Raw genomic sequence first — 25,440 nt, 5'->3', positions numbered from 1 at the left:
AGAGGAAATATGTAGTCATTTCTAGGGAATATTTCCTACACCTCTGATGACTTCTGACATGGGTGCTTCCCGAACCAGTTTGTTATATAGACTAACACATTCATTCCCTGCTTTTGTCCTACTGTTTTTAACTTCTGATCAATATCCCTGCTTCTTTTTGTGAAAATGGCAAGTGAACCACTGTTTCTTAACCCCTTTCTCTCTTATTTACTTTTTTACATACCTCAGTCATACAATTTCCTCAGCAGTTTCTTTTCCAGATCAATGAATCTTTGTTAACCTAATTGTCCAAACCCAATTCTGTTCAACATCTAAATTTCAAGATCTAAATTTTGACTGATAATCACCTGCCCATGTCCCATTATAGTGTGGGGAAAGCTAATATTGTTTTTCTTCATGTGCATTGCTATACTTTACTGAATTGTTAGCACATCTTTTATCTCTCATTCAGTGTAATGAACTCCTTCCACAGCTCGTTCTCTTGGTTGTGTTTTTTTTTTGTTTTGTTTTGGTTTTGGTTTTGGTTTTGGTTTTGTTTTGTGTGTGTGTGTGTGTGTATTTGTTGTTTTTTTTTTTTTTTTACTAGCTTCCTTCTCATTTTAATCATCAATGGATTATAGGTTAAATAGAAAAAAATGAGCTGCTGCTCCTATGAAAGTTTTTTGTTTCTATGCAAAGGTCTTATGGACATATGTATGCCCTGGTTGTCCTTAAGAAGATGAAGAGGGGTAATTCCAACTTTTTGCTCTACCATAAACTGATTAGTAGAATATGAGTTCATAAGAAATACATTTTTGAAACTTAGACTAGTTTGACTCCTTCATATCCTTTTGCTGTTCTTCCATTAATGTTCAGTAAGACTTTCAGCAGATATAAGTAGTTTGGAACTGTGGGGAAAAACTAAATTACTCCTTCTAGTGTATTTTTCAAATATCAAATCTTTCAAATTATCTGGGGAAGACTCATTTGCTTTAGGAATTTACAGCAGTTTTAACAGTTTAGCATTTTGACATGAATATTTCTATGCTGCAGTTTCATAGCTTTGCGGCTAATAGACTTTTGGCCAAATGTATTTGGCCATTTTTCCCTCTCAATTCATTAACCTAATGAACAGCTGCAATATACATTTTCTAAAATTCTAACTTTTACTGACATTGAGATACCTTTTCTTAACACTGATACCCTTCTGAAGCATTTGATTGAAGTGCAAGGGACTCAAATGGAAACATTAAATTGCCTATGTGACCTACTAATTTTTTTTGCTGCCAGATGCTCTTAAATTACCTAGAATATTAGAGAATATTGTTCAATAGCCTAATAAAAGAAGTACAGCTAATAGTTAATAAGCAAAAGATTTTTATGTTTGAATTGTCTAGATGTTTTCTGCATCTTAGAGTTTAGAGGGTGGGAACAATTGTTGGTGTTGTTGCAGGAACTTTTATGTTCTTTTATTTTTACACTCTTGGATTTAAATTCAGTGATCATAATCAAGTATTTATATTTGACTACAATAAGCTGCCATCTGTTTTATTCCTAGACATTTTGGTTTCCAGATGATGTTAGATTGTGTTGATCTTTCTCAACTTCAGATTGCATGGGGTTCTGTCAATTATTTTAGTTTGTGCAGAATTCTGTGATATGTGTCAGATTCTTCATTGTGATAATAATAAATTTATTCTAGATTTTAAAGGTACCTTAGCCTTCTGTGTCTAGTTTTATAAAACAAAATTAGTCTATGGACTTGATATTTAAATACTCATACTGCAAAAACCCCAGGACATCTCAGTCAAATAAAATCTGTGTTGTTCTAGGTATAACAAATACTCTAAATGAAATTCCTGTACCCAAAAGGATTGATGTCTAAAACTTTCCTTAGTGTTACCAACTCCAGCAATTTCATTACTAATTTTTCATTTAATCAGAAATAGTACTCCAGTCATTAAGTCTCAGTCATCCTGTTAGAATGTGAAACTCACTATTTTGATTTATTTAAAGAAGTAAATAGAAAGATCAGCCCTTGTTGACTGTAAGAAGGAGCTTTAGGGGAAAAATAATCTTAAATCCTTATGAGCAAGAAAAAGTAATAGACAATTCCCAGAATGCTTTTTATTTTGAGTAAGTTTTATGGCTTTTGAACACCTGGGCAGAACAGAACTGGATTTCAGTCATTCTGTGGTTTCTTTGCTTTCATAAATACTACTCAGTGCTTATTTATAGCACATATAAAAATAACTAACTTTCAACTCTGTTCTCTACTGGAAAGTTCTCTGCATATTGCAGGATAACAAATTTTTGTTCAGAAACAGCACAAACACCTAACTTTTACCTAAATGTGTATGTCTGTGAATCTTTCTCAGCCACACTTGAGTAAATTTTACTGCTATCTTTATAAAAGAGTGAAATGCTTAACTCTTGCCTTTCAAGGCATTTGAAGAAAGTCTTCAAAGATAAAATTTCAAAAGTCATCTATCTATAGTATGATCAAACAGGAATCAGAATTTTAAATCTACTGTTAATGGCTTTAGCTGTTACTGGTATAATAGCTAAAAGTCAACAATGCACAAATAAATTTTCTAATGTAGTATTTAATTAGGATATTACTTATGTCTTTTTCTCTGATGATGGAAGCATGCAAAAGAGTTGTACAGAACAAATTCATTTAAGCTACAAATGTATATTATGTTGCATTTAGAAAAAATCATGGCATTTATGACTGAAAATTCTTTACTTTCTAGTATCAGTTATTAATAACAACAAAAATTTAGATATGTTTAATGTTAAAGTAATACTGAAATTGCATCAAGAATAAAATATCAAGATAAGTAGCATATGGGTTTTCATTTCTCTACCCCATCCTCAGTTTCTTGAATACTTTTATTGTGGTAATTATTCACTTCTGAGACAAACAGACCCAGGGATGCATATTCATGCGGTTTTCACTATATCGTTTTATAAACTCTCCTACTGTTTCTCATTTATTCTTCACAGGCTCCATCTTCACCTTCTTCACCCATAGCTAATGAACCAAAATATGAGAAGCGCTGGCTAGACACCTTGTCAGTTCCTCTGTCGATGGCTCGAATCTCGAGGTACAAAACTGGAACAGATAAATTAAGGTTTGTAATCTGAAAGGGGAAGCACTGGGTTAGTTACCTGTACATAGTGTTTTGCTGTGGATTGTTTCCTTTATAAGAATTGAGTGGAGATATGAAATTCTCTTTATTGAAAACAATCAGTTCTTCTTCTCCTAAGATTGATGGTATGCATGGTGATTACCAAAGATAAGATAAAGCTCCAACAAATATTTTTCTATAATCTGTCATACCTTAGGAATTCAGTTAGCATCAGTAGCTAGTACAAAGGTTAATCGTGGTTTTACTTGAATTAATTTTGAAGCAACTACATTTCCTTCTGTGTGGTTAACAGGATACTTCTATATTCCCCAATTCTAATATTGTCAATTAACTCTCTTTTTTCATTATAAATGATACTGCAGTGCATAATCATCATGCCTGTGTCATATAGATATGCCTGTATCACTATCATATAGAAACTCACACTGATGAGATTTTGGCAGAGTACATGGTACAATATTGTATTTTTGATCATAGAATTTTTTTGCATTCAGACACATAACTAATGGTTCATAAAGTAACTGTGGAATAGGATGTCAGAGGCTATTTTACTGAGCTTCAGGAAATATGAAAGCAAAAGTGAAGTTTAATAAAACTTCAATAAATAATATGCTTGAGAATTTTAATACATTGCAGCATACATAAGCTTTTTCTGCAAACCATTCTGTTGTACAATTGCCTCAAATCTACCAGTAGCTGTAGGCCAAGCAGTCCACAGTTCTCCATGTGTACCAGAACAGGAGTTCATTCACTGTCATTATTCTCCATGGTCTTTATGGGTTGCCATATATTTGTTTGCCTTTAATAGATACTAAAGAGATAACTGGAATCTCTATTGAAGAATCAATATGCATGTCACCTGCTATGCGGAGGTACCAGAAATTCATGTGACTACCTTTCTTGATGTGTGCCTAATTTTTTAGCTGTTTCCTAAAAGTGACCTGAAAAGCATTATTTTTCTAGTAGGACAGATATACTGTTTAACTTACAGCAATTCATCTTCTAAGGCAGTTGGCAGCTCTCTCCCAGACTTTGTGTTAAAGCATCACAGATAAATAATAATAAATTGTCCAGAATAGTTTTAGCTTCTTCCACAGACTTTGTTTGAACTCTTAATCCTCTTTTACTTTGTCTCTCATCCACTTTCTTCCTTCCTAGTTCAACTGACAAGTTTATGCTGTCCAGCCTTGTCCAATCTATCACAGACCTCCAGCCATTCAAGGCTTAGATGTTCGGTGAATTAAGTAAACAAGCCTCAGTTGTTCACATTTAGGCATCAACTTATCATCAGTGTTCTGGAATCTAAAGGATAAATGGAAGAGGATAGAACATTTAAACCTCTGATTTCTGTTATCACCCTGACAGTTTGAGGCACTTCCACTTTTGTGCTGTGCACTTTATACATTAGATGGAGAAATCCTAAGAGATTCCAGTTCCCAAAAAGTAGCATGGGAATTTTGAGAATTCTTTGAAGTAAAACACTTTCAGATACTGTACTAGGTCTGGCTGAGATGGAGCTTATCTGTGCTGTGTTTTGGTTTGTGACTAAAGCAATATTATTAACCCACCAGTATTTTTGTTGTTGCTGACTGGAGCTTGTAGACCATCAAGGCTTTCTCTTTTTCTTGGTCTGCCCCTGCACAGTGAGTAGGCCAGAAGTTGAGAGTAGGCACAAGTGACTAATGACCAGTGACCCAAACTGACCAAAGGGATTTTTCATGCTGTGTAATATCTTTGCCCAGCATAACAAAATAAAATAAATAAATAGGATACAGAGCAGAAAGGGCTTGGTGGAGAGCAAGCCATTTCTCGGAGACTGACAGGACATTATTCTGCTTGTGAGAGATAGTGAGTGGTTCCTTTTGCATCACTTGTTTTGTTATAATTTAGTTAGTTGAGTTTTTTCCCAATTCCTTTTGCTAAACTACATTTATTTCAGTTCTTGAGGTTTTTTTGTTCTTTGTATTCTCTCTGCTATGCCTCTGGAGATTGTTGGGGGAGTGAATGGCAGTGTGGATACTTTGGTATCTTTGGCCCAAGATCAACCCATCACAGATATATTTTTCTTGTAAGATTTGAGGAACTTAATGCTTTCAGTTTTAGTCTTAGAGAGACATATTTTCTTGTGATGTATCTCACTACCATATATATTTAGTACATATTCCACTCCTTAATTACTAGTGGGTTTTTTTATTATTGTTGTATACACTCTGAAAGATAAATGAAATAACTCCATAAAGCCTACTGCCATCACATAATACTTTACATCTAAAGTAAGTGCTCCTTGCTTGTTTTGGTGAACCAACAAAAATAGCTATATGAGCATTAAAGGGATATTGCCTTGAGGTTAACAGTTAGAAACACCTTACATAGATAGAGTTGTCTGTTTAAAAGTATACTGTAGTATACTTTTAGTATGCCTTAGATCAAATCTGGCCTAATCTAATCAGATTAGGCTGTATTTTTTCCTTTGTGGCTAAACTGTGCAGTTGAAATTCTTCTGTATTTCATTTGAGTTTTCCAGTAGCTTTGCCCAAAAAAGGCATAGTTTCAGCATACTCTTGTGTCATGAGATGGCCAAGAGTACATGTGTCTCTTTGGTTCTTATTCGTTGTTCATGTGAAGAGAAAGGAGTTGCCTTTGGCTTTTCATTTCACTTGACTTTTGTTGTATTTTTCACAGGAAGTCTTTAGATTGTGAATTAAAAAAACAAGATTTTTTTTCATGTATTTTAAATTCTCTTAACACTATGTATTAACAGAAATAAGAGAGAATGGGATAGATGTTTTCTTTCCATGTAAAGGAATGGCAGAAAATACTGCACACTGGGAGTGTGAAATATGCTTATCAATACCACAAAACAACAAAAAAAATCCTCAGAAAATTTTAAAGGAAAGATAAGAAACATAGTAGATGTCATTCCTGTTCTCAGTGGAAGATTGAACATTGTATTAACTACTGAAATCACCTTGAATTAGTGTATTTCACACTGTTGATATGATTGGAGTCTATCTGAATATGTTTAGTATGCAGCATGCTAATTAGTTCTTTTGATTACTTAGAAATTCAATAACTTTTTTATTCTATTGCCTTTATTATATAGCATGACTCTTTCTATTATTCTAGACTTCTCACCAATCTTTCAATATATTTTTTCTCTGTAAGAAGTAAGGTAATATAAATATAGTGAGGATGCTATTGCTGTGAATACTCTTAATTGCTAGTTGGCAAAAGAAACATTTTTTTACTGTTGAGAATTGAATTGGTCAATAAATATGATGTAAGTTTAACAGAGAAATAATATCAGTAAGTTTTTCACACCCAAAGGAATTTGTGGTCCATATTATTGTTTGGGATGGAGTGGGTTTTAAGATAGAAAAGTAAAGATAGGTAGTCTTTTAGAAGGTGAAGAACATAGTTCATGCACTGTAGTCTTTCATTTTTGTTACGGAATTGTTATTTGGGAAAATGCAGATAAGCATTTTTGGTCCTTACAGCTGATACTGGTAGTAATGTATAATAATTTTTATACAGTGCATTGACTGGAGGTTTTCATAAAGGTACAATATCTACAGCATCTTGAGCATTTTGAGTTCAGAGCCTGAAGAAAAAATGCTTATTTAGACTATGGAAGACTGAAATAGTGAGTGGAATGAAAGTAATTCAGGCCAAGTATCTATGAACCCGTGTTTCTATGATGCCAATTACAAAACAACCTAATTAGATTTAGGTGTTATTTTCAATTTCTCGGTATTCCGACCATTGCAGTTACTCCAAAGTATTGTTTATTTTTATTTTTTTAAATGCATTCACTGATTTCTTAACTTCTTTCTGAAGAATGGTATTTTCCATTTATCATTTCAGTAAGTAAACAAAATGTCTTTAGTTAGATAAATAAACTGAAAACTAAGAAATTGAATAAATTTGAAACCATTTTGAAAAAACATCTAGGAACTAAGCACAATCTCACTGTGTTAGAAAACCTGAATGAGCTTCCTCACAGTTTTCTGACACATCAGTTAGAAAATATCTGTGGAAGTAGAAATGTCTGTGTAACTTCAGTTATGTTATTTACTTGCTGTAAGTGTAATGAAAATAAAAGTTACAGTACTGAAAGCAAAATGTTTCCCAAAAAACCACAAACATAAAATTCAATCCAAGTTTATATTTAATGTTTTAATATCTTCTGAGCTGTGTAGTCTCTGTTAATAGTCCATTTATATGTGCACATTTAAACATTTTGTAAGATATGAGGTTCTGTGACATGTACAATACAAATTCCATTACTTCTAACATGACATTTCAAAGAGATTAAGTAATTCAGATCCTTCATTTTGGAGGGTTTCCACTCAGATCTACCCATAGGCCTTAAAACTTGAATTTAAAATAGACATTCTAGCAAGAGGGGCATGTAGTACTATAAACAAGCCACAAGAAAATGTTGTAACAGAAGCAATAAAAAGTAACTAAAACATCAAAAAATCATACAAACAGGACGAAATACCTATTAAGGACCTGGGAAGATGCAAAGCTGACCAGATCTGTCTGTCTGTGACAGCATGGTAGTAAAGATAAAAGAGATGCTGTCAAACTTGCATCTAGATTTTTGTAGAAATATCTATAGCATAAAATCTCTTAAAGAGAGATGGTTTCACATGCCGCAAATACTAAAAAATATAGAAGTATGCTTTGCTGGAATTCTTTGCCTCCAGTAAAGTAACAGTTCAGCTTTTCCCATTTCAGATCGCACTGAAAATACTTTTTTTTTTCTCTTAGAGAAGTCTTTGGATTTAGCACCTCTGTAGTAGCAAACTGCTTGTATGGAAAAATTTAATTACTAATATTAATTAATAGTATTTGTTTAAAGGTGTGAATTTCAAGAAGACAACCTAAAGTCTGCCAATGCTCATCTGTTATTCTGATTGCCATACTCACAAAGATAGTGTTATTTTATAACAATTAATGCTATAAACAAACTTCAGAAGAAACCAGGAATGGAGATCTATTCATTATTTCCCCATGAAAGTCATGTAGAAAGACATGAGTAGGCAAAGCAATGCCTCATGCTCCTTAGCAGAAATGCTTGAAGGAAACAAAGTTACAGATAGGGAGACAAATCTCACAGTAAGATTTTCTGTGACAGCAGTGCAACACAAATTTCTAGTATTTAGGAAATGCAAATATTCTTTTCTTGTTCTAGTTGCAGTAGTCAGTAGCATAACTGCAGTAATACCAATTTCCTCTGTCTCTGTTTTAAAATTATCTTAGGGCATCAGAAAAATTAAAAAAAGCAATCAACAAAAAAGTAGGTGCCAAAAAACAAAATCAATAATGAAAATAAAAGCCCTACTGCAGCTTTATAGCATCTTGAAACCTTTCAAAATTACTATTTGATATTAAATGGAAAGCTCCTCCTTGACAAGGAATAGGTGCTTTGTTGTGTCCCTTTTTTTCTTTTCTCTGTTTTGATAAGAGAAATGCTTGCTATTTAAGCCTGTAGGATTTTTTTCTCATGAATTCCAGTCCCATCTTGGCTTTGATTGTTTCATTTAAAACAAAAGCCTTAGGATTTCTTTTGTTAAGCTTTTATTTTTAGTTTGGATATCTTGTTTTTACTTATAGCCTTCTGTACACTATGCTTTTCAGAGCACAGTCTGGCGCATGGAACAATATCAATATATTATGGGATCTTCAGAGAGAAATTTTTGTAACTGAAAGCAAGAAATAATCATAGTGAAATTGATTAAGAATAGGGCAAAAACACTGTGTTAGTACCAATCACTTAATGACTGGCATATGTAAACTTTGAAATGCCCTGGCTGTTTTTTATCCTATGTCATTTAGACTGAACTGTTTTCTGGTAAAACCACCATCCTGCCATGTCAGCACAGTGGGGACAGCAAGGCCCCAAAAGTCTCAGTCTCATGTGCCAGGTGACCACCACTGGCATATCAGAAGCCTTGAACCAGCCTGAGCTCTGGGAAAGGATGTCCTGGTGTCAGTGTGCTGGAGCAAGGGAACAAGCTCTGCAGGAAGTGCTTGGGGATCTTGGCAGACTTCCCACTGAGCAGGAGTCAGCTGAGTACAGGTTCAGTGATGAAGTCCCATATAAGGGGCTGTGTTATCAATAACAGTCAACAAGCCAAGGGTAATGGTTATTCTCATCTATTCTCACCAGCTTGCATTCCTGTACCTGAGGTAGCTCCCTCTGTGTCCAGTTTTGGTCTTTCTGTGGAAAAGATTTGTATTTTAAGAAAGTTAGTGAGGAGGCTGGACTAGAGGACTAGCAGGATCCCTTACTCCCTATTTGATTCTGTGCAGATATCCTGTTAGTGAAGTGTTAGATCTCTAGATGAATATTGAATATTATTAGCTGTCTGTAATTGATCCCCATATTTTAATAAGTTAAAGAACAATAGGAGCTTTAGTGTAATCCATTATACCACCAGTGCCATGTTTTTAATGATATTTGGCAATTTTTATAATAAAATGAGGGTTTTTTTTTAATTTTGATTGCCTGTTTTGGCTGCATAAATTGTTAGCTCAGGAGTTCCCTTCTGTGATCTTTCATCAGCCACTTATGTAACTTTGTGCCACTGGGATAAGGCATCCAGGTCTTTGTGTGTCTGCTGAAGCCATTAGTGTCTAGACACCCTGTGGTTCCATGGAGAGTGCATATTATTGTTCAGCTCTCTTAAATGCTCTATACAGTCCTCTTGCTGTGTAAGGATCCTAGCGTCCTAGCTTTGATATTTGAATGGGGCATCTAAGCTGGACATTGTGAATGGCTTCTTCTCACAGCATTAAGTCTGTTTCCGGGCTCCGGTGTGTATCAATGCATAAGGGCTGACACCTTCTCACTGTCTCAGTGGGATGTTGAAAAGGTCTTACTGTAAGTCATTTCATTACAGCACTGTTGGGATCTTTGTCAGAACCTTAGGTAAAAAGAACAATATGCTTGGGAGGTGCTTATTTTACTCAGTTTACCTGAAGGCAATAAAGGGATTTTTTTTAAAGTTTTCTTTCTTTCTTTCTGAAGAGGTAAAAGAGATTACTGAATGTGACACAGAATTGTGCCTTTGCTGTCAAGTTTTATTGTGATTATTTAATCATGAAAGAAAATTGGGCAATCAGCTGATACATATCTAAAGTCTTCAGGCAAAACATGTTAATTTTTGCAAGCAGCAGATATAATGCTTTACACCTCCTTTCAAAGGAAAGCATCTCATATATATCTATTCAGATACTTTGTCTTATTTATATTGTGTATGGTGGGTAGTTTATATTACCTTTTCTGGCAAGGTCAGTATTGATGTTCACCATCAAAATCCCTACAAATAACAAAGGTTAAGTTAATAACTTTTTCTGTAAGTCAGGAATTAATAACTGCCCATTAACCTCTATATGTCATTTTGAATGGTGACATGTATTATCAATTAAGCAGTAAAGGTCTTCATCTTAGATCAGAGACCCCCCAGGAAGACTCAGCAACTTCATAGAGCAGTATTCTGACTCAGTAGTTGGTTTTCTTCTAGGTTGGTACCAGAAATGGAGCAATATAACTTATAAGTATAAATATCTAATTTACGAATGTAGAAGGTAGAAGTGATATTCTCTATATTATACACAAAACAAACATATGCTCAATCATTGAGATAATCATAACTGTCTTTCCCAATAGTATATAACTAAAATCTAATTCTCCTGACAGTCATAGGCATTTACATAATCTGGGTATCTTTCTGAAATTTAGTTACTGCAACTATTGCATGTCACTTTTCTAAAATTTAGACCAGTGTATTTCTATAATGCTACTTAATAAGTTTTTGTTGTTCCTATTGGATAATCTTAAGAGTTAAAAAATCATATCCCACCAGCATTCAGATGCAGGGGATTTCAGAGGTACATATATACAGTGCATAACTTACTGCAGATAATAAGGAAAGGAAAGCATTTGTATTTGCAGAATAAATTTGCTATAAACACCTAAAAGCTGCATTAAAAGTTATAAAATGCAATTGCACATTAGCCTGTGCCAATGATGTTTTGAGAAGACGATTTAAGGAAAATTTTTGTAGAAACTTCTAAGAATGATTTTCAAATTCCTATGATGTAAAAGTGCTTGAAGCAAGCGTTACTTTGAATGTTCCATAGAAAAAATTTAGGAATTTAAGAAATGAAAGCTAAGAAATTAAGACAGTGCTTTGAATCTTTATACATTCCTAGCAAATGAAGCCAAAATTCAATAAATAAAATTGGCATTTTGGTTTAAAAAAGCACCTTTTTTTTTTTTTTTTTTTTTTTTTTTTTCCAAAAAGACCCAATACATATTTATGGAATACACTACCTTTAGTTCAATAATTATGGACATAATATTTATACCCAGGGGAAGCAAATGATCATCAGCACATGTATATATTGGTACAGAGAAAGTACTTGTATCTGTTGCTCCTAGTACTGCCCTATTATCCTTGGCTTTGTTTCCTTTCTATTGATTGGTAAATTAAGCACTCAAAAACTTGTCAAAAGGCATAAAATTCACTTGAACACTAATGAATATTGGGCAGTTTCAGAAAACTGACATATCTTCCTTTATGGATATATTTCTTCTTACTGCAGATCTAATGCATTTGAAGTGCTGGCACTCGATGGAGTTAGTACTGGGATACTTCAGTTTTATACAGCCCAGGAGAGTGCTGACTGGCTGAGAGCAATGTCAACTAACATCAGTGATTTGACACTTCAAAATGTATGTTACTTTCTGCATATTTTCTTGTTTATGCTACTGTAAAACTATTTCTAGTTTTCAAAGGGTAAAAAATAACTTACTTTTAAGTACAATATATAAAATACTTGTGTATGGGGAGAAAAAGGAGAAAGGAAAAAGCAGGGATATGTTGCCTGATCAAAAATATCAAGAAGTTTTCAAGGCTCACAGTGTTAGCATAGAACAGAAACCAGTAGAAAAAACAGATTACATTTATAATTGTAAAGATTTTTAGGGCAAAATATTTATCCATACTGCTTGTTTCACAGAACTTTAGATGTGACCAAATATTTAATTTTTACATTTTTGTAGTTAAGCTGTGGTTGAAATTAGCATTCGTTGATTTTGAAACACGCATGTGAAAATTCTGTAGCTAGTGAAGTATGATTTACTGAGTCTTGCTGGAGACCGTAATTTTGCATCTCTAAGTTGCCTAAGAGTTGATTTATTCAAGATACAATATTCTATCTCACTTCCTAGAAGTATAAAGATGCCCACGCTATTTTATTTCTGTAAATTAAAAAGTAACAATTGCTTTTGTAAGCAGAAGTATTAACTAATTCCTAGAGAAACAGAAAATTACTATTTGTACAGCACATTTATTATTCCAACAAACAGCAGCTAAAAATATTGATAATTACGCAATTAACCATGAAGCTATATAGGAAATTTAATAATGTAAAATTTTGAAAATATATTTGTCTTTAAGAAATTATAAAATTCAGAGATGAAAATACAACAGCACAGCTGGGCCTGAAAGAATTGTCTATACAGGTTTTAATCTTTTTTTTCCTACATGTGTAGAATCTGTAACTTCATTCATAAATTATGATTTAGTAGCCTGACTTTTATTTGTGCTTTGTGCTCTAAACAAGCTGTTGTTTAGGTCTCCAAATAATGTTGTGTAGATTTTTTTATTACATTTCAACATAAATCTTTAAGTCTGTTGGTTAAAACAGACTTGAAATTTAATTTGTTTTCCTAGTCTTCAAAAGCTACATGAATCCCATTTGATCATAACAGTTAATTTATTCCATTAATTCTTTTAAATTCACTTAAATTCAAATGCTTATTCAATTGCTTAAACAATCTCTGTCAAAATTAGACATTTTTGTTTATGACACATTCTTTTTAAATACTATTTAGAGACTCACATAATGTACAGGATATTATTTTTTGATAATTCTAAGAAAGTGTATGGTAATATTTCTAGAGAAATTCCAATTCATAGTTACTAAGTTGGTTTTTTTCTTTCTAGAGAAATTCACTGAATGAAAGTCACTCCAAGTATTTAAGTGAATCAGAATAAAAATAAATGCAGGCAGCTTTTGTTAGTCATAGGGTGCTAGTCTGTTTTTTGAAAAGGACTATGTGCAGTAACTGTCCTGACACAGTATCTGACTGTGCTGCAACCTGTCGGCAGCAATATTTTATAATAAATAGAGTACTTTCTTAGTCTTCTCCACTATCTATTATTAGTGAATTCTGTCAACAAAGTAGTCCATCTGGTGTTCAGCTACCTGCCTGTTCCCAGGAAGGGCCTGAGAAACAACAGTCATGATGAATATCCATGTTTTATGTTCTTAGTGAGTTACAAAGTAAATTCTATGCAGCTCATATAAGAAGCATATAAACTTTTTTTCTTAGACAGTAGCTTTACAGGTTTTGTCGGGCCTTTAGTACAACTGGAAATTTCTGGCCAGAGCATTTATTTAATTGTTGATCATCAGAAGGGGAGATGCAGTAGTCAGTGAGAATCCTTTTTGTTGTAAATTACTTTTAAGATGAGGATTGAGAGGCTGGAGTACAGCAGAAGGCTGGACAACTCTCTGCATCTGGGCAACCAAAAAACAGATCACTGTACACAGTGATTAGGACGGGCCTTTGAATTAGGATTCTTGGAAGTCCATTTAGAATCCTTTTTATTACTTTAGTCCTATAATTTTAATTAATTATTCTTTGCTTATCATACTTCTGACACTGACATTAGGGAATTAATCTGTAATTCCTTCAGAGTCTCTTCTTGTTTCTGCACTTTTACACTTCTGTAAAGTGTCTCCTTATTCTCCAAGACTGAAGATTATCACTACTCATTCAAAAATTGTTTCAGAGAGTTCCTTATCTGGTTATGGGTTATTTTCGTGAATATTTGATGACTCAAAGTTCAGTTGCTTCTCCAAATATTTAAACTATTGATTTCCTATTCTGTGCCACACCATATGGAATTTAATTACAAGATACATGTCCATACAATGGACTTTTTGGCTAACACTGTTAGCATAATGTCAGCATCCTTACCTGAGCTATTGCTAGGTTTTTAATCAGTGCTTATTGTTATTCATGTTTTACTTCCACACAGTTTTGCGTTTTGTTTTGCTGGTACTTGTTGCATGACTTTAGCAACTTTTCTCACATGTTAGTCATTCTTACTTAAACTGTGCCTATTTGTGTTACTCACATACATTTTTTGTCCTACATATTTATATTACAATTGGAATAATTTCTTTTAGAATTTTAGTTCTTAAGGAGCTTCTAATACTGCGCACAATCTTTCCTGTATCACTTTACCCTCGTATGCTTTCTGTTTTAATTTTACCCTAATACAGTCATGTTCAGTAGCTCTTTGTCAGATCTCCTGCTGAAGCCAGGAGACAGTCCTAGTGTAGGTAGTGCAAAAATAGCTCTGCCACAATGTGACACTTCTGCTAATGTCAGACTACTCTTTTGAAGTGCTGAAACATCTAACTTCTATACAAAGGCAAGCTCTCTGGGGATCAAGTGTATAGGAGGAGTCATCTTTCAACAGTGGAGATGTGAGAAATTGTCATTGCATGGGAGTGAATGTTAGCATATTTTGAGAATGTTACTTGGTAGATGAGAAATAATGATTCTAGTACCAGCCTGGACTTAGTTTTTAGATGACAGAGGAGCACAGGGAATGCTGCAAAGTGGAGAAAAATATAAGGGTGCCTTTTCAGCCCTCATTGTGGATACATGCTTTGTATGCTTAGCTCAGAAAATCTCCTAGTTAAAGCAACATACATTTACTTTTGTATGTTACAAGCAACATACATTTACTTTTATTTCTGAGGACCCTTGTGCCAAATTATTCATCTCTCTGTTCATATTCTGTCTTTTCACATACTTTTGTACCAGCATGAAACTACCCTATCATCATCCTTTGTGATTCAGTCCTCATTTTCAATGTTCTCAAAGCTTCTTACATTTACTTTTGGCAGAAATAAATGCAGCACCTCAGATTTATTTCTTCAAACACCTCTTTTCTTGCAGAAGGAGGTGCAGTTGAAAAAATTGAAGGAAGAGGGGTAACACAAACTGGCAATGAATCTTCCATGATGAAACAAGAAGCAGAGGAAATGGGTTAATCTGCATTAACTCGTATAGTGGGATGCTTCTCACTGCTCCTGTTCTTAATTTTTTCAGCTGAAGGGTTCTTTGTAGGCTGAAGTGACAATGCTGTAATGGCTATGATATTTTAGGAGAAAGGTCTTTGGGATAATTTGTATTTCGCTCTCTGGTTTTTCACAATTTGGATTGACAGGTATTAGATATATGCAGGTTTTCTTAAGGATCTTAATTATTTTCTTTGAAATACAGCACTGAACATAACTTTAGTCATAATTAGAAGCACCTAAAGGTATTGCTGTCAATTCATTTATGTTATAGAGATTTGTTTCTTATATTCAAAAATTTCTCAAGGTTTTGTGTTTTTTTCCAGTATACTCTAATGGTGTTACTTGTTAAAAAAATATCATAAATAAATGAGTAGATCATAAGCAGATCAGAGAACAAGTTATGATGCACTTGTTCCACTTTAAAAATGATTTCTGATTTTTATAGATCATTCCAATAGTTTCATTGGAGGATGGTAGAAACCTAAAATTTTGCTTATTGAAGTAGGGTTTGATATTGAAGTAGGGTTGATATTGATACTGAAGATATTGATATTGAAGTAGGGTTGTTAACCTAGATCACATTTATGCCCGTGACAGCTTTTTTAATTTTAGATGTCATAGTCTGTAAATCTTCTCTTATTTCTTCGTGTAAGCACATATATGAGTGATATTCTGCATCGCAGTTGTGTGAAATTTCTATTGTAATAAGGAGAGACATGAAATATGAGCTTTAAACATGCATTTAAAAGATCAAAAGAAGATTAAGAAGGTCATGCTTTCTCTATACAGCAGAATGTGGGGTACGTGTAGATGGAAACAAAATTCGTATGTGTAAGAAGCAGTATACAAATCCGACTGCCTCAATGATTGTACAAACAATTCTATTCCCAGAGTGAGAACACATATTTCTTCACTTCTGCTTTTTGTCATTTTAAATACAAAATTGCCAGTTGAAAGTACCACAGGTCAAACTGTAGAGGTTGTAAAGGGAGGTCAGTAAGGATAGGAGCCACATCCACTAAACTTAGCCAAGCAGTAAGCAGTTACATTGGATATTACTAATACAGCTGTGAAAAAATAGGCGGCTGTCAAAGTCCTTCACTCTCACTGCTTTCTTGAAAGAGCAAAAAGGTATATTATATGTGAGATAAATTCCAGCCTTGGAGGTATTTAGATTTAAGTAAATGGTTCTGAATCATTTCAGTTTCTGCCTCGTATGTGTCAATTTAGAACAGAGTATAGGAATTACTATTTGCTTAATAGTTCCTTTTCCAAATTATTCCAGGTCTGCCTGCAGTCTTTGCAGACCCAGTTTTTTTGTTTTAGTTCCCCCTGCTGTGTCCAGCTCACATTTCTATACTGCAGTGCTGAGAACTCATGCGCTGCCAGCAAGGTAAATGTATTCCATTTGTATTCCTGTGTGTCTGCACCAGCTCTGGAGACACGCAAAGGACATGTGTGGTGCTGGGTGAAGAGTTTGTACTTCTCTGCCCTGGGACGCTGGGATGTAATATGATATAGAAGCAGATCTCCTCTCCCCACAGCTACATCGGGGCTGCAGCCATCCTGCTTTGAATAGGGAATGAGTGGTCTGTGCAGTGAACAGCTGCAGAGTCCAAAGCATTCTTCCCTATTATCCTTAACTGAGGATAGCTGAGCTGGTTATAAGGATGGTATTCACAATATTCTTCCTGCTTGGTGCAGAAAATCTGCATGGCCACTCTGACATACTCTTTTCCAGGCACATCTGAACCCATTTACTTGCCCTGGTTTGTGCCATAGTAATATTATTACTATTGAGTATTGTTTTGGACACACTTGAAAAGAAATTATATGATCCGTGTACAATATGGCTTTTGTATAGTTACTTTGTGTATGTATTTGTGTCTGAGGCACAAGGGAAAGGTTGGACCTGATTATGGGCAGGGTGTATCAGCATTTCTACTGACCTTGAAGTATTTCATGTGTCTTTTCATTATGTCATGCACAACTGCTCTAGCAGGATTAAGCCTACCACGAAATCAGACTGCTGACTGCTTCTTTCTGCAACACTGGGTATGTCACCAATTTGTTTGAACCAGGTTACAGAGTGAGGTTTTTGAGTTCCAACTGGTTTGTTACTGAGCCCAGCCCCACGGGCACCAAGAAGCCCAGACACCCCTTCTCTTGGCCAGTGTTCCAGGCCAGCTTGGGCACAGTGCAGCCCTGAAGCTGTACTAGGGTGAGGAAAGCACACTTGTGTGCATGGCCTGCCAGGAGCCTTGCTGGGGCCCCTCTCTCTGCTCAGCAGCTGAATTTCAGTTCCATCCTCGTTGCCCTCTGCCTGAATCAAGCTGTGGGTGCCAACACCTGCAGCCTGTGACCCACTGTTGTTGTGGTAGTCCCTGCTCCTCCTCTCGGGTGGCAGGGAGCTGGTAGGGCCACTCCAAGAGCCTGGCAGCATCTCCCAACACACAGCCCAAGGTGACAGCCAGGCCTGGCAGATGCCCCATGCAGCTTGGTCTACTTCAGACCCTCAGTCACTCCCAGCAGTCTGACCCATCAGCACACCTGTCACCATTTAACTGCACAATTCAATTCCAAAGGGCTGCAAAAGTGAGCATGTGAGGGAGAAGAAATCCTGATGACCCATGACAGGTTAGGACTGACTAGAGAGCTCCTACAGCCCTAAGCATTGCTGTCACTCTCTGTCCATATAGTCAAGATCCTGTTGTCATAAGGTCATTTTGTTTATAATCATAGATACTTCACGTTATGGAGGACAACGACTTATTGTCATCTGTTATGTTGCAAGTGTGTGTGTATGTATAAATCCTGACACATCCTGAAGCCTTAGTCATTATCATAACACAGTCTGTTAGCCCATACAAGTGTACTGGGTCTGGCTGGCATGGGGGTAGCTTTCTTCATAGCAGCTGGTGCTGTATTTTGTATTTGTGGCTAAAACAGTGGAAATAACACACCAGTGTTTTGATTGGTGCTGAACAGTGCTTGTATAGGATGAAGGCTTTTTCTCACCCTGACACATCCCACCCACCTCAGCAAAGGATGGAACAAGGAATTAAGAAGGGACATTGATGGGACAGCTGACCAAAAGCTGGCAAAGAGATATTCTACACCATTGTGTTTTCAGCAATTGAAATGACAAAGTGGAGAAAGGAGGTGTGGTTTTGTCTTCCAAGATGGCTCTTGCTTGGAACTTGCTTGTGGGAGGCAGAGAGTGATTGCATTTATATCACTTGAATTTTTATTTTTTCTTTCACTTAAGCTCTGTTCACCTTGACTCAGAAGTTTTCTTGCTTTTGCTTTTCCTATTCTCTCACTCTTTCTGCTGGTAGGGAGAAGGGAGTGAGCAGCTATGAGGGTGCTCAGCTACTGGCCAGAGTCAACCCACCACGGAAGTCAATGGCATCAGCATATTAACTGAGTTACATCCACAGATTTGGTCTTACAAATCTGGTATGCCCAGGATACAAGAAATAGCCCTGGATTTCCTCTGCTCATTTCTTATGGCAGTTGTAGTTTTCCCAGTGCATAGATATAGGGTTTTGGTCTTCCATCACCAACCTTTCATTTCTAATAAAACAGGCTTTTTAACAAGGTCCTTTGGAAGTACTCATCTACTTTAGGACAGATTTCAGCTAACTCCTACCATGTTGGGAAGTCTGGTTTTCTGCTCTAATTTATTTCTTTCTAAATTCTTATCTACACTTAAAAAATTAAACTTTAAAAAAATGTTACAGTTTAAAGAAGTATTTGTGTACTATATATGACAGTATTTGTCCATCACTCATCTGTACAAATTATGACTGCCATAGAAAAATAAAACTGATCAAAAGTCTTCATTATCTAAACAAAGAGGAAAAACTTTGTCTTGAAGAGTGAACTAAGAGGAAAGCCCATGCTATTTTCATTTCATCTTTAAATGCATTTTGTACTCTATGGTCATCATTACACAAGGACTTAATTACAGACCTCATTTAAGAATCTGCTTAAGCAGTTTTTAAATTGAGACCTAAGTGAGATGTCTACAGTACAGTATAGTATTTTCACTCAGACTGGCAAAGTTAAATTCATAAATGCAAATCTTTATGAAGTATTTAAGGAAAACTCTGATAAAAGGCTTTTGTTTTTCAAGTCCTTGGTTTTGAAAATTCACTATAATAGTAAAATTCTAGTATTTAGCACTGAATGATAAAATTTCTTACAAATATAATTGTGAAGTATTAATATAGTATTCAATAACTAAATCAATCAGTGCTAATTGCATCACAGAAACTCTTCAGCGTATTATTAACTCTGTGTGTTTTTCCATCTCTTCTTCATAGATGAAAATGGCAAATAAATGCTGTTCTCCCTCTGACCAGGTAAGATTTCCATTATATTACCCAATTTTTTAAATTTGTGTGATTACTTTGTCAGAAAATTTCTACAGCTTGCATATACCCATCTAGTCAGTTTAAAAACTGACTAGCGGATGGACTGCAAGATCAGTGATGGAAGAGCAAAGTCCCTCTCACTCCAAGTAAAGATCAGATTTGTAACCACTTCAGAAACCTGAACATGCTTAAGTCTATGGAACCTGATGAGATGTATCCTATAGTCCTAAGAGAATTGGCTGATGTAGTTGCCAAGCCATTCTCCATGATGTTTGGAAAGTCATAGAAGTCAGATGAAGCCTCTGGTGAGAAGTAGAAAGGAAACATTGCACCATTTTTAAAATGGATAGGATGGAGGAGCCCAGGAACTATCAGTCTGTCAGCCTCATCCATGTTCCTGGCAAGATCAGGGAACAGATCCTCCTAGAAGTTGTGATAAGGCACTTGAAGGGCAGAAAGGACTTGGAGAACAGAAAGCCAACTGTCTTGAGCTGCATCAAAAGTAGAGTGGCCAGCAGGTCAAGGCAGGTCATTCTGCCCCTCTGCTCTTGTGAGACCCCTCTAGCTCTTCACCCAGTCCTGGGGCTCCCAAAATAACAAGGACATAGACCAGCTCTAAAAAATCCAGAGTAAGGCCACAAAGATAATCAGAGGGATAGAGCACCAGTCCTATGGGGACAGACTGAGGGAGCTGGGACTGTTTAGCCCGGAGAAGGGAAGGCCCCAGAGTAACCTTGTTGCAGCATTTCAGTATCTAATGGGGGCCTGTAAGAATGACTGGGACGAGCTTTTAGAACGTATTGTGATAGGACAAGAGGTACTAATTTGAAACTGAAAGAGTGTTAATTTACTTTAGCCATAAAGAAGAAATTTTTCTTACATTAAGGTTGGTAAAGCACTGAGAAAGGTTTCCCAGAGAGATGGGGTGATACAATGCTGCGTGAGGCCAGTGTGTTATGAGCCCCACAAAGGTGTATCAAGCTCTGAGGGCTGACCAGCAACCTCCCAGAAATGGCTTAATAATAATTAGCAAGACAGCTTGATCAGAGGTGTTTTGAAAAAGCAAAAAGATTTTAACAAAAGAGAAAATAACAAACCATACAAGGAAAAAAAAAAAAAAAAAAAAAAAAAAAAAAAAAAAAAAAAAAGAAAAAAAGAAAGAAAGAATAAAAGCTGTGCACAGTGCAGGGAAGTCCCTTACAGCTGCTAAGATGGTGAAAAAGCCCGGAGAATCTATGTGCTCTTTTATGTACTCAGCAATTTAGGAGGGTTTTTTTTTGGCAAGCTGCCCAATAGAAAGTGGCTATATTCTTTGAAGAACAGCTAAAAGGTCCAACAGGTGCTTTTGTCCTGGTACTGAGCCAATTACAGTGGGAGAAGCACAGAAGTTTCTGGTTCTTCTTCCTTAAAATTCCTGGGGTGAACCTTGAACTCTTTTCTTAATATGGAAACAGCTACTTGGGTGTGGGGGTGCAATGCAACAGTGGTGCATGCCTCATCCCTGGAAACATGCAAGGTCAAGATAGTGGATCTCTGAGCAATCTGATCTAGTTGAAGATGCACCTGCTTTTGCAGTGCAGTTGACCTCTGTTACATTTAAAGTTCCCTTCCAAACCAAACTGTTCTATAATTCTGTGCTTTAAATACTCTCTTTGCCATGGCTTTTAATTATTAATTAAGCCAATATGAAAAATAGGTGATTATGAATGCCAGGGGAAAAGGTATTTGATTTGGGTAAATTTTGTTGGATGAACTGTCTACTGCAAGTACTTTAGTAACTATTCAAAGTTTTTTCTTTATCAGTTTGGGCAGACATCATGAGTTCAGTTGAAAAATGGAAGACATACTCTCCCTCAATTTTCAAAAAATTTTGGGGACAGTCATGCAACTGCGTACGTATCACTAGATACGTAATTTGATTTCCTAAATAAACAGGCTAGTCTCCATAAATTGCCTAAATAATCACTGCAGAAACTTATTCTGTTCCAGAGAGCTGTTCAAATGTGAAACTTGATATCAGTGCTTTAAATCATCCTTTAAAGGAGCCACTTTTGCTATCTTGACTTTCCTCAGCCTACTGTCTAAAGTAGGTGACTAAAGTTAGGCAGTACAAATCTATCCCACTTTTGCCATTCCAAGTATGAAAACAAGGACGATCAGGACCTTAATTTCAGAAGTTGAAAATTTAAGGTACAACTGACAGCAACAAACACTAGTTTGTTCTCTGTCAAAAAGTGAGGAAAAAGTTTATAATGAAGTTGCGCAGATCAGGTAAGCAAAACTAGAAAACATAAAATACTAAAGGAGCAATTTTCCTGTGAAAATTTGGTTAAAAGCAATCAAAATGTGAATTCTTGGGTATATATATATATCACAAAGGCAACATATAAAACTTGGCAATGATAACTGAAAGCAGAAGAGGAATTGTTCTGGCCTAGATTAATGGAGCCTATTAGTGTCAGTTACATAATGTTTGTACAGACCCGAATAGCTCTTATTAAGGCAATTGATTTAAAATTTAGAGAAAGGATAACCTTAAGAAATTGAGGGTCACTTGAAGAACTGCCTTGAAGTAAAATCTGTGATAGCTGCAAATTTATCTTTCCTTTTGAGAATAGACATTCCTGAAGAATTAAACAGGTCCTTAGAGTTTCATTACTGTGTTGCCTGTGGTGAGTTTTCTTCATTGCTTTTAGAGTCCAACTTAACCTTTCATAAAGGGAGAAGGTTAGATGTGAATAGGTTTAATTCAGATTCTGGTTTTCATGCCATTAAAAAACTAGGATTCAGGGTTATTGAGAATGTTAAAAATTGCTTTGTTAAACCTGACTTTCTTCCTTGTCTTTTATATTGCCTCTGACTTGTTTTACTGCAGACTGACTCTCCAGAACATAATGAATTCCATATGCATTTAAATAAAAAAAATGGGAAAGGACTAAGATATTGGTTCTTGGGTCTAAACCAGCTTTATTTGTGGGTCTCTTTGCCAAAAGATGTCAAACAAACATGGTGTGATTCTTGGCTTGTGCAGGGCTGTAATTTAGATTTTAAAAATCCTTGTGGATCCCTTCTACCTCGGAATATTCTATGATTCCCTGATTTGATGACTTTTCCCAGTGTCAATGACCCAAAGTCAGAGGTATTAGGCAAGGTAGTAGAAGTTGTAGTTATTATTGATAAGTTTATACTGTTAAAATAAATAGCACCAGGTCAGGAGGTGGATTGGTCCAGCTACTTCCACATTTTTAAATTCCTTTTTCCCACCAAAGCAGGATGTTTGCATTTAAACTGCCCAGTGGAAATTATTTCCACCAAAGCTAAAATCCCAGACTGTCTGTGGAAATTGTTTGGCAAGTTCTAGTTATACCAAGACATGTCATGCTAGTTACTCCAAGATCTACAAGATTTTAAAAAATACTCAGGGATTACACAAATTTGAAAGGTATTTAAGAAGTAACATTGCTGAAGCTCTGGTTCTAAGTGCCTAAGTAACCTGTGTCAATGATGAAATACAGCATCTAACCACCCCAACTTTTGATTTTGCTTGATATAACTTACTATAATGCTCCAGAGATTTGAAAGCACTTGATTCTTTGTTAGATTTGGGACTCAGTTTTCCAAAAATACATACTGCTGGATTGATTTTTATTGTTTTATGAAAGTAAATTAGCCAATTCTCTCTCCATACAGATAAAAAGACTTACAATGCCTTTTGGTTTGTTTGCTGGGTAGGTTTTTTGTGTTTTTAAGACTTAAACTTTTATCATGATTATTTCAGGGTATATGTGTCTGCCAAATGACATATCTAAACAATAAGAAAGGGGCAACCATTATGGTTGCTAATTGAATAAAGGAGAAGTTGGATAATTAGAGACTAGTCAATTTGACTTCAATCCCTTTAAAGAAACTTGAAATAAATAAACAAAATACCTGTGTGGAGCAGAAAGATGACTAAGGACTGCCCTGAAAGATTTGTCAATAACAAATAGTGACAACCAATCTAATTTTATTTTGTGAGCATGTAACATATCCTGTGGATGTGTGACAGGAAGTTGCTACAACATATCTTGCTTCCAGGAAGGTTTTTGACAACTTATGACATTAAAATGCTTTAAATAAGTTATATATGGATTTGGTTGCACAGATTTTGTTGGATAATCCAATATTAGGACTGCTGCATAAATAGTGCTACTGATCTGCTATAATATCAGATGATTCATTTTCAAAACTGACATATTGACTAGAAGTGCTGAAGAGGTCTGACATGGATCCAGTTCCCTTGAATACAGCCTTTATGGTGCATTAGCAAAAGTAAGCCTACTAATTTTGCAGACATTAAGCCGTAAAACATCATGTTAAATATATGAATGATATTGAAGAATGAGTCTGAAAACCAGGGTTGAAGCCAATTAGGACACAGAATATATGCAAGAATAATTAAGTATATGTAGAAGACTGGAACAAACTGAAGAGATTGCTACTGGAAAATGATGGTTATCTGGGGGGCTAAATTCTTTTAGAAAGATTTGGTCTATCCACCACTGTCTTACTAGAACTCAGAGATGCCCCTATCTGCAGAAGCCAGTCATATAGAGATAATATGAAAACAAGTTCGTTTTTAAGACTTATTACTATGGTTTATTATTATGGTTTATTATTACATCAGCGTGTTGTAATCAGGTACAGAGTTGACCAACGGAGATGCCAAAAACTTGCATTCCTTTGGTTTACCTTATATTCTTTTTTTCCCCCTTTTTCCCCTCCCAAATAAGGAATTCACCCATCCTTTACTGCTTCTCCATTGGCCCTTATTTTTTCCAAATTTTACATGCTCATTTGGTTATTTCAACCTTAATCTGTGATACCACCACAATTGTCTCTGAGTCAGTCCCCTTCTTCATTATTATCTTTTGGCATTCTTCACCCATTATTCATTTTTTTTTTTTAGTGTCTTTCACCTTCTGGTTTACCCCCTTACTGGTGTTTACCCCATTGTTGGTTTCAGCTACCAGCCAACTCCTCCCTTCACATGGTGAGTGATGTCCAGCAGTTTCTCACACTGTTACCTTGCCAGTTTAACATCAGGCAGGGCTGGCTGCTTACCTGCATGCCAGAACAACCGTGTCTGCTTGGTGGCTTTTGAGGAAGGCAGGCATTGTTCGCTGTACCTGAGCCAGCTACTGCAAAACATGCTAAGGGTTACTGTTGCTGTAAGGCCTTGGCAGAAATACTGCCTCTGATTTTGTGTACTATATTTCTGAAAAAGTACAGACCAGAGGTTTTCTGTGGCCTCTGTAGACAGGTTGAAAAAATACAGAAATATGAAAGCAATATTCAATAATGATAACTTTGTGCTCAGAGAATAACATGTGAAAAACAACAAAGAATCGTGCCACAGAAACTACATATCCTTGTTTGTGGATTTCTGCTCCATTTGTGAACTGAGTAAGCTTTTTTTTTAATTCTTCCACTCTAGGTGAAAATCATTTGAGTCTTTAGTGAATAGGGCAAAAAAAGTCTTTAATTGTGATTACAGCAAGACTGATTCATTCTTGACATGAGAAAAAGTGCTAGAGTAGATTATTGACAGAAAATAGGAAACCTCCACTAGCAGAGGTCCTGAGAACATTAAGGAAGCATTTTTTAGAAATAAAATTTAGGTATCATGGCTACTGCATTTTGGAGAGGGTAGGATACTAAGTTTTTCAGAAGCCTCTTTTCTACCCCGTGTTTGATAATTATAA

At 35.6% G+C, this 25,440-nt stretch overlaps 1 protein-coding gene across 1 annotated transcript in view; it reads left to right on the top strand.

Moving 5' to 3' along the window:
* SNTG2 (syntrophin gamma 2) overlaps positions 1-25,440 on the top strand; it is a 126,881-nt gene that overhangs the window by 59,547 nt on the left and 41,894 nt on the right. The window contains exons 8-10 of the mRNA XM_066314874.1: positions 2,989-3,116; positions 11,754-11,883; positions 19,646-19,684. Of these exons, the coding sequence (XP_066170971.1) occupies positions 2,989-3,116; positions 11,754-11,883; positions 19,646-19,684 (297 nt within the window). The remainder of the gene's footprint in view (positions 1-2,988; positions 3,117-11,753; positions 11,884-19,645; positions 19,685-25,440) is intronic.

Source organism: Sylvia atricapilla, chromosome 3 (genome assembly GCF_009819655.1).
Source record: "Sylvia atricapilla isolate bSylAtr1 chromosome 3, bSylAtr1.pri, whole genome shotgun sequence".
Classification (NCBI taxonomy): Eukaryota; Metazoa; Chordata; class Aves; order Passeriformes; family Sylviidae; genus Sylvia; species Sylvia atricapilla.
This window is presented reverse-complemented; position numbering and strand designations above follow the sequence as displayed.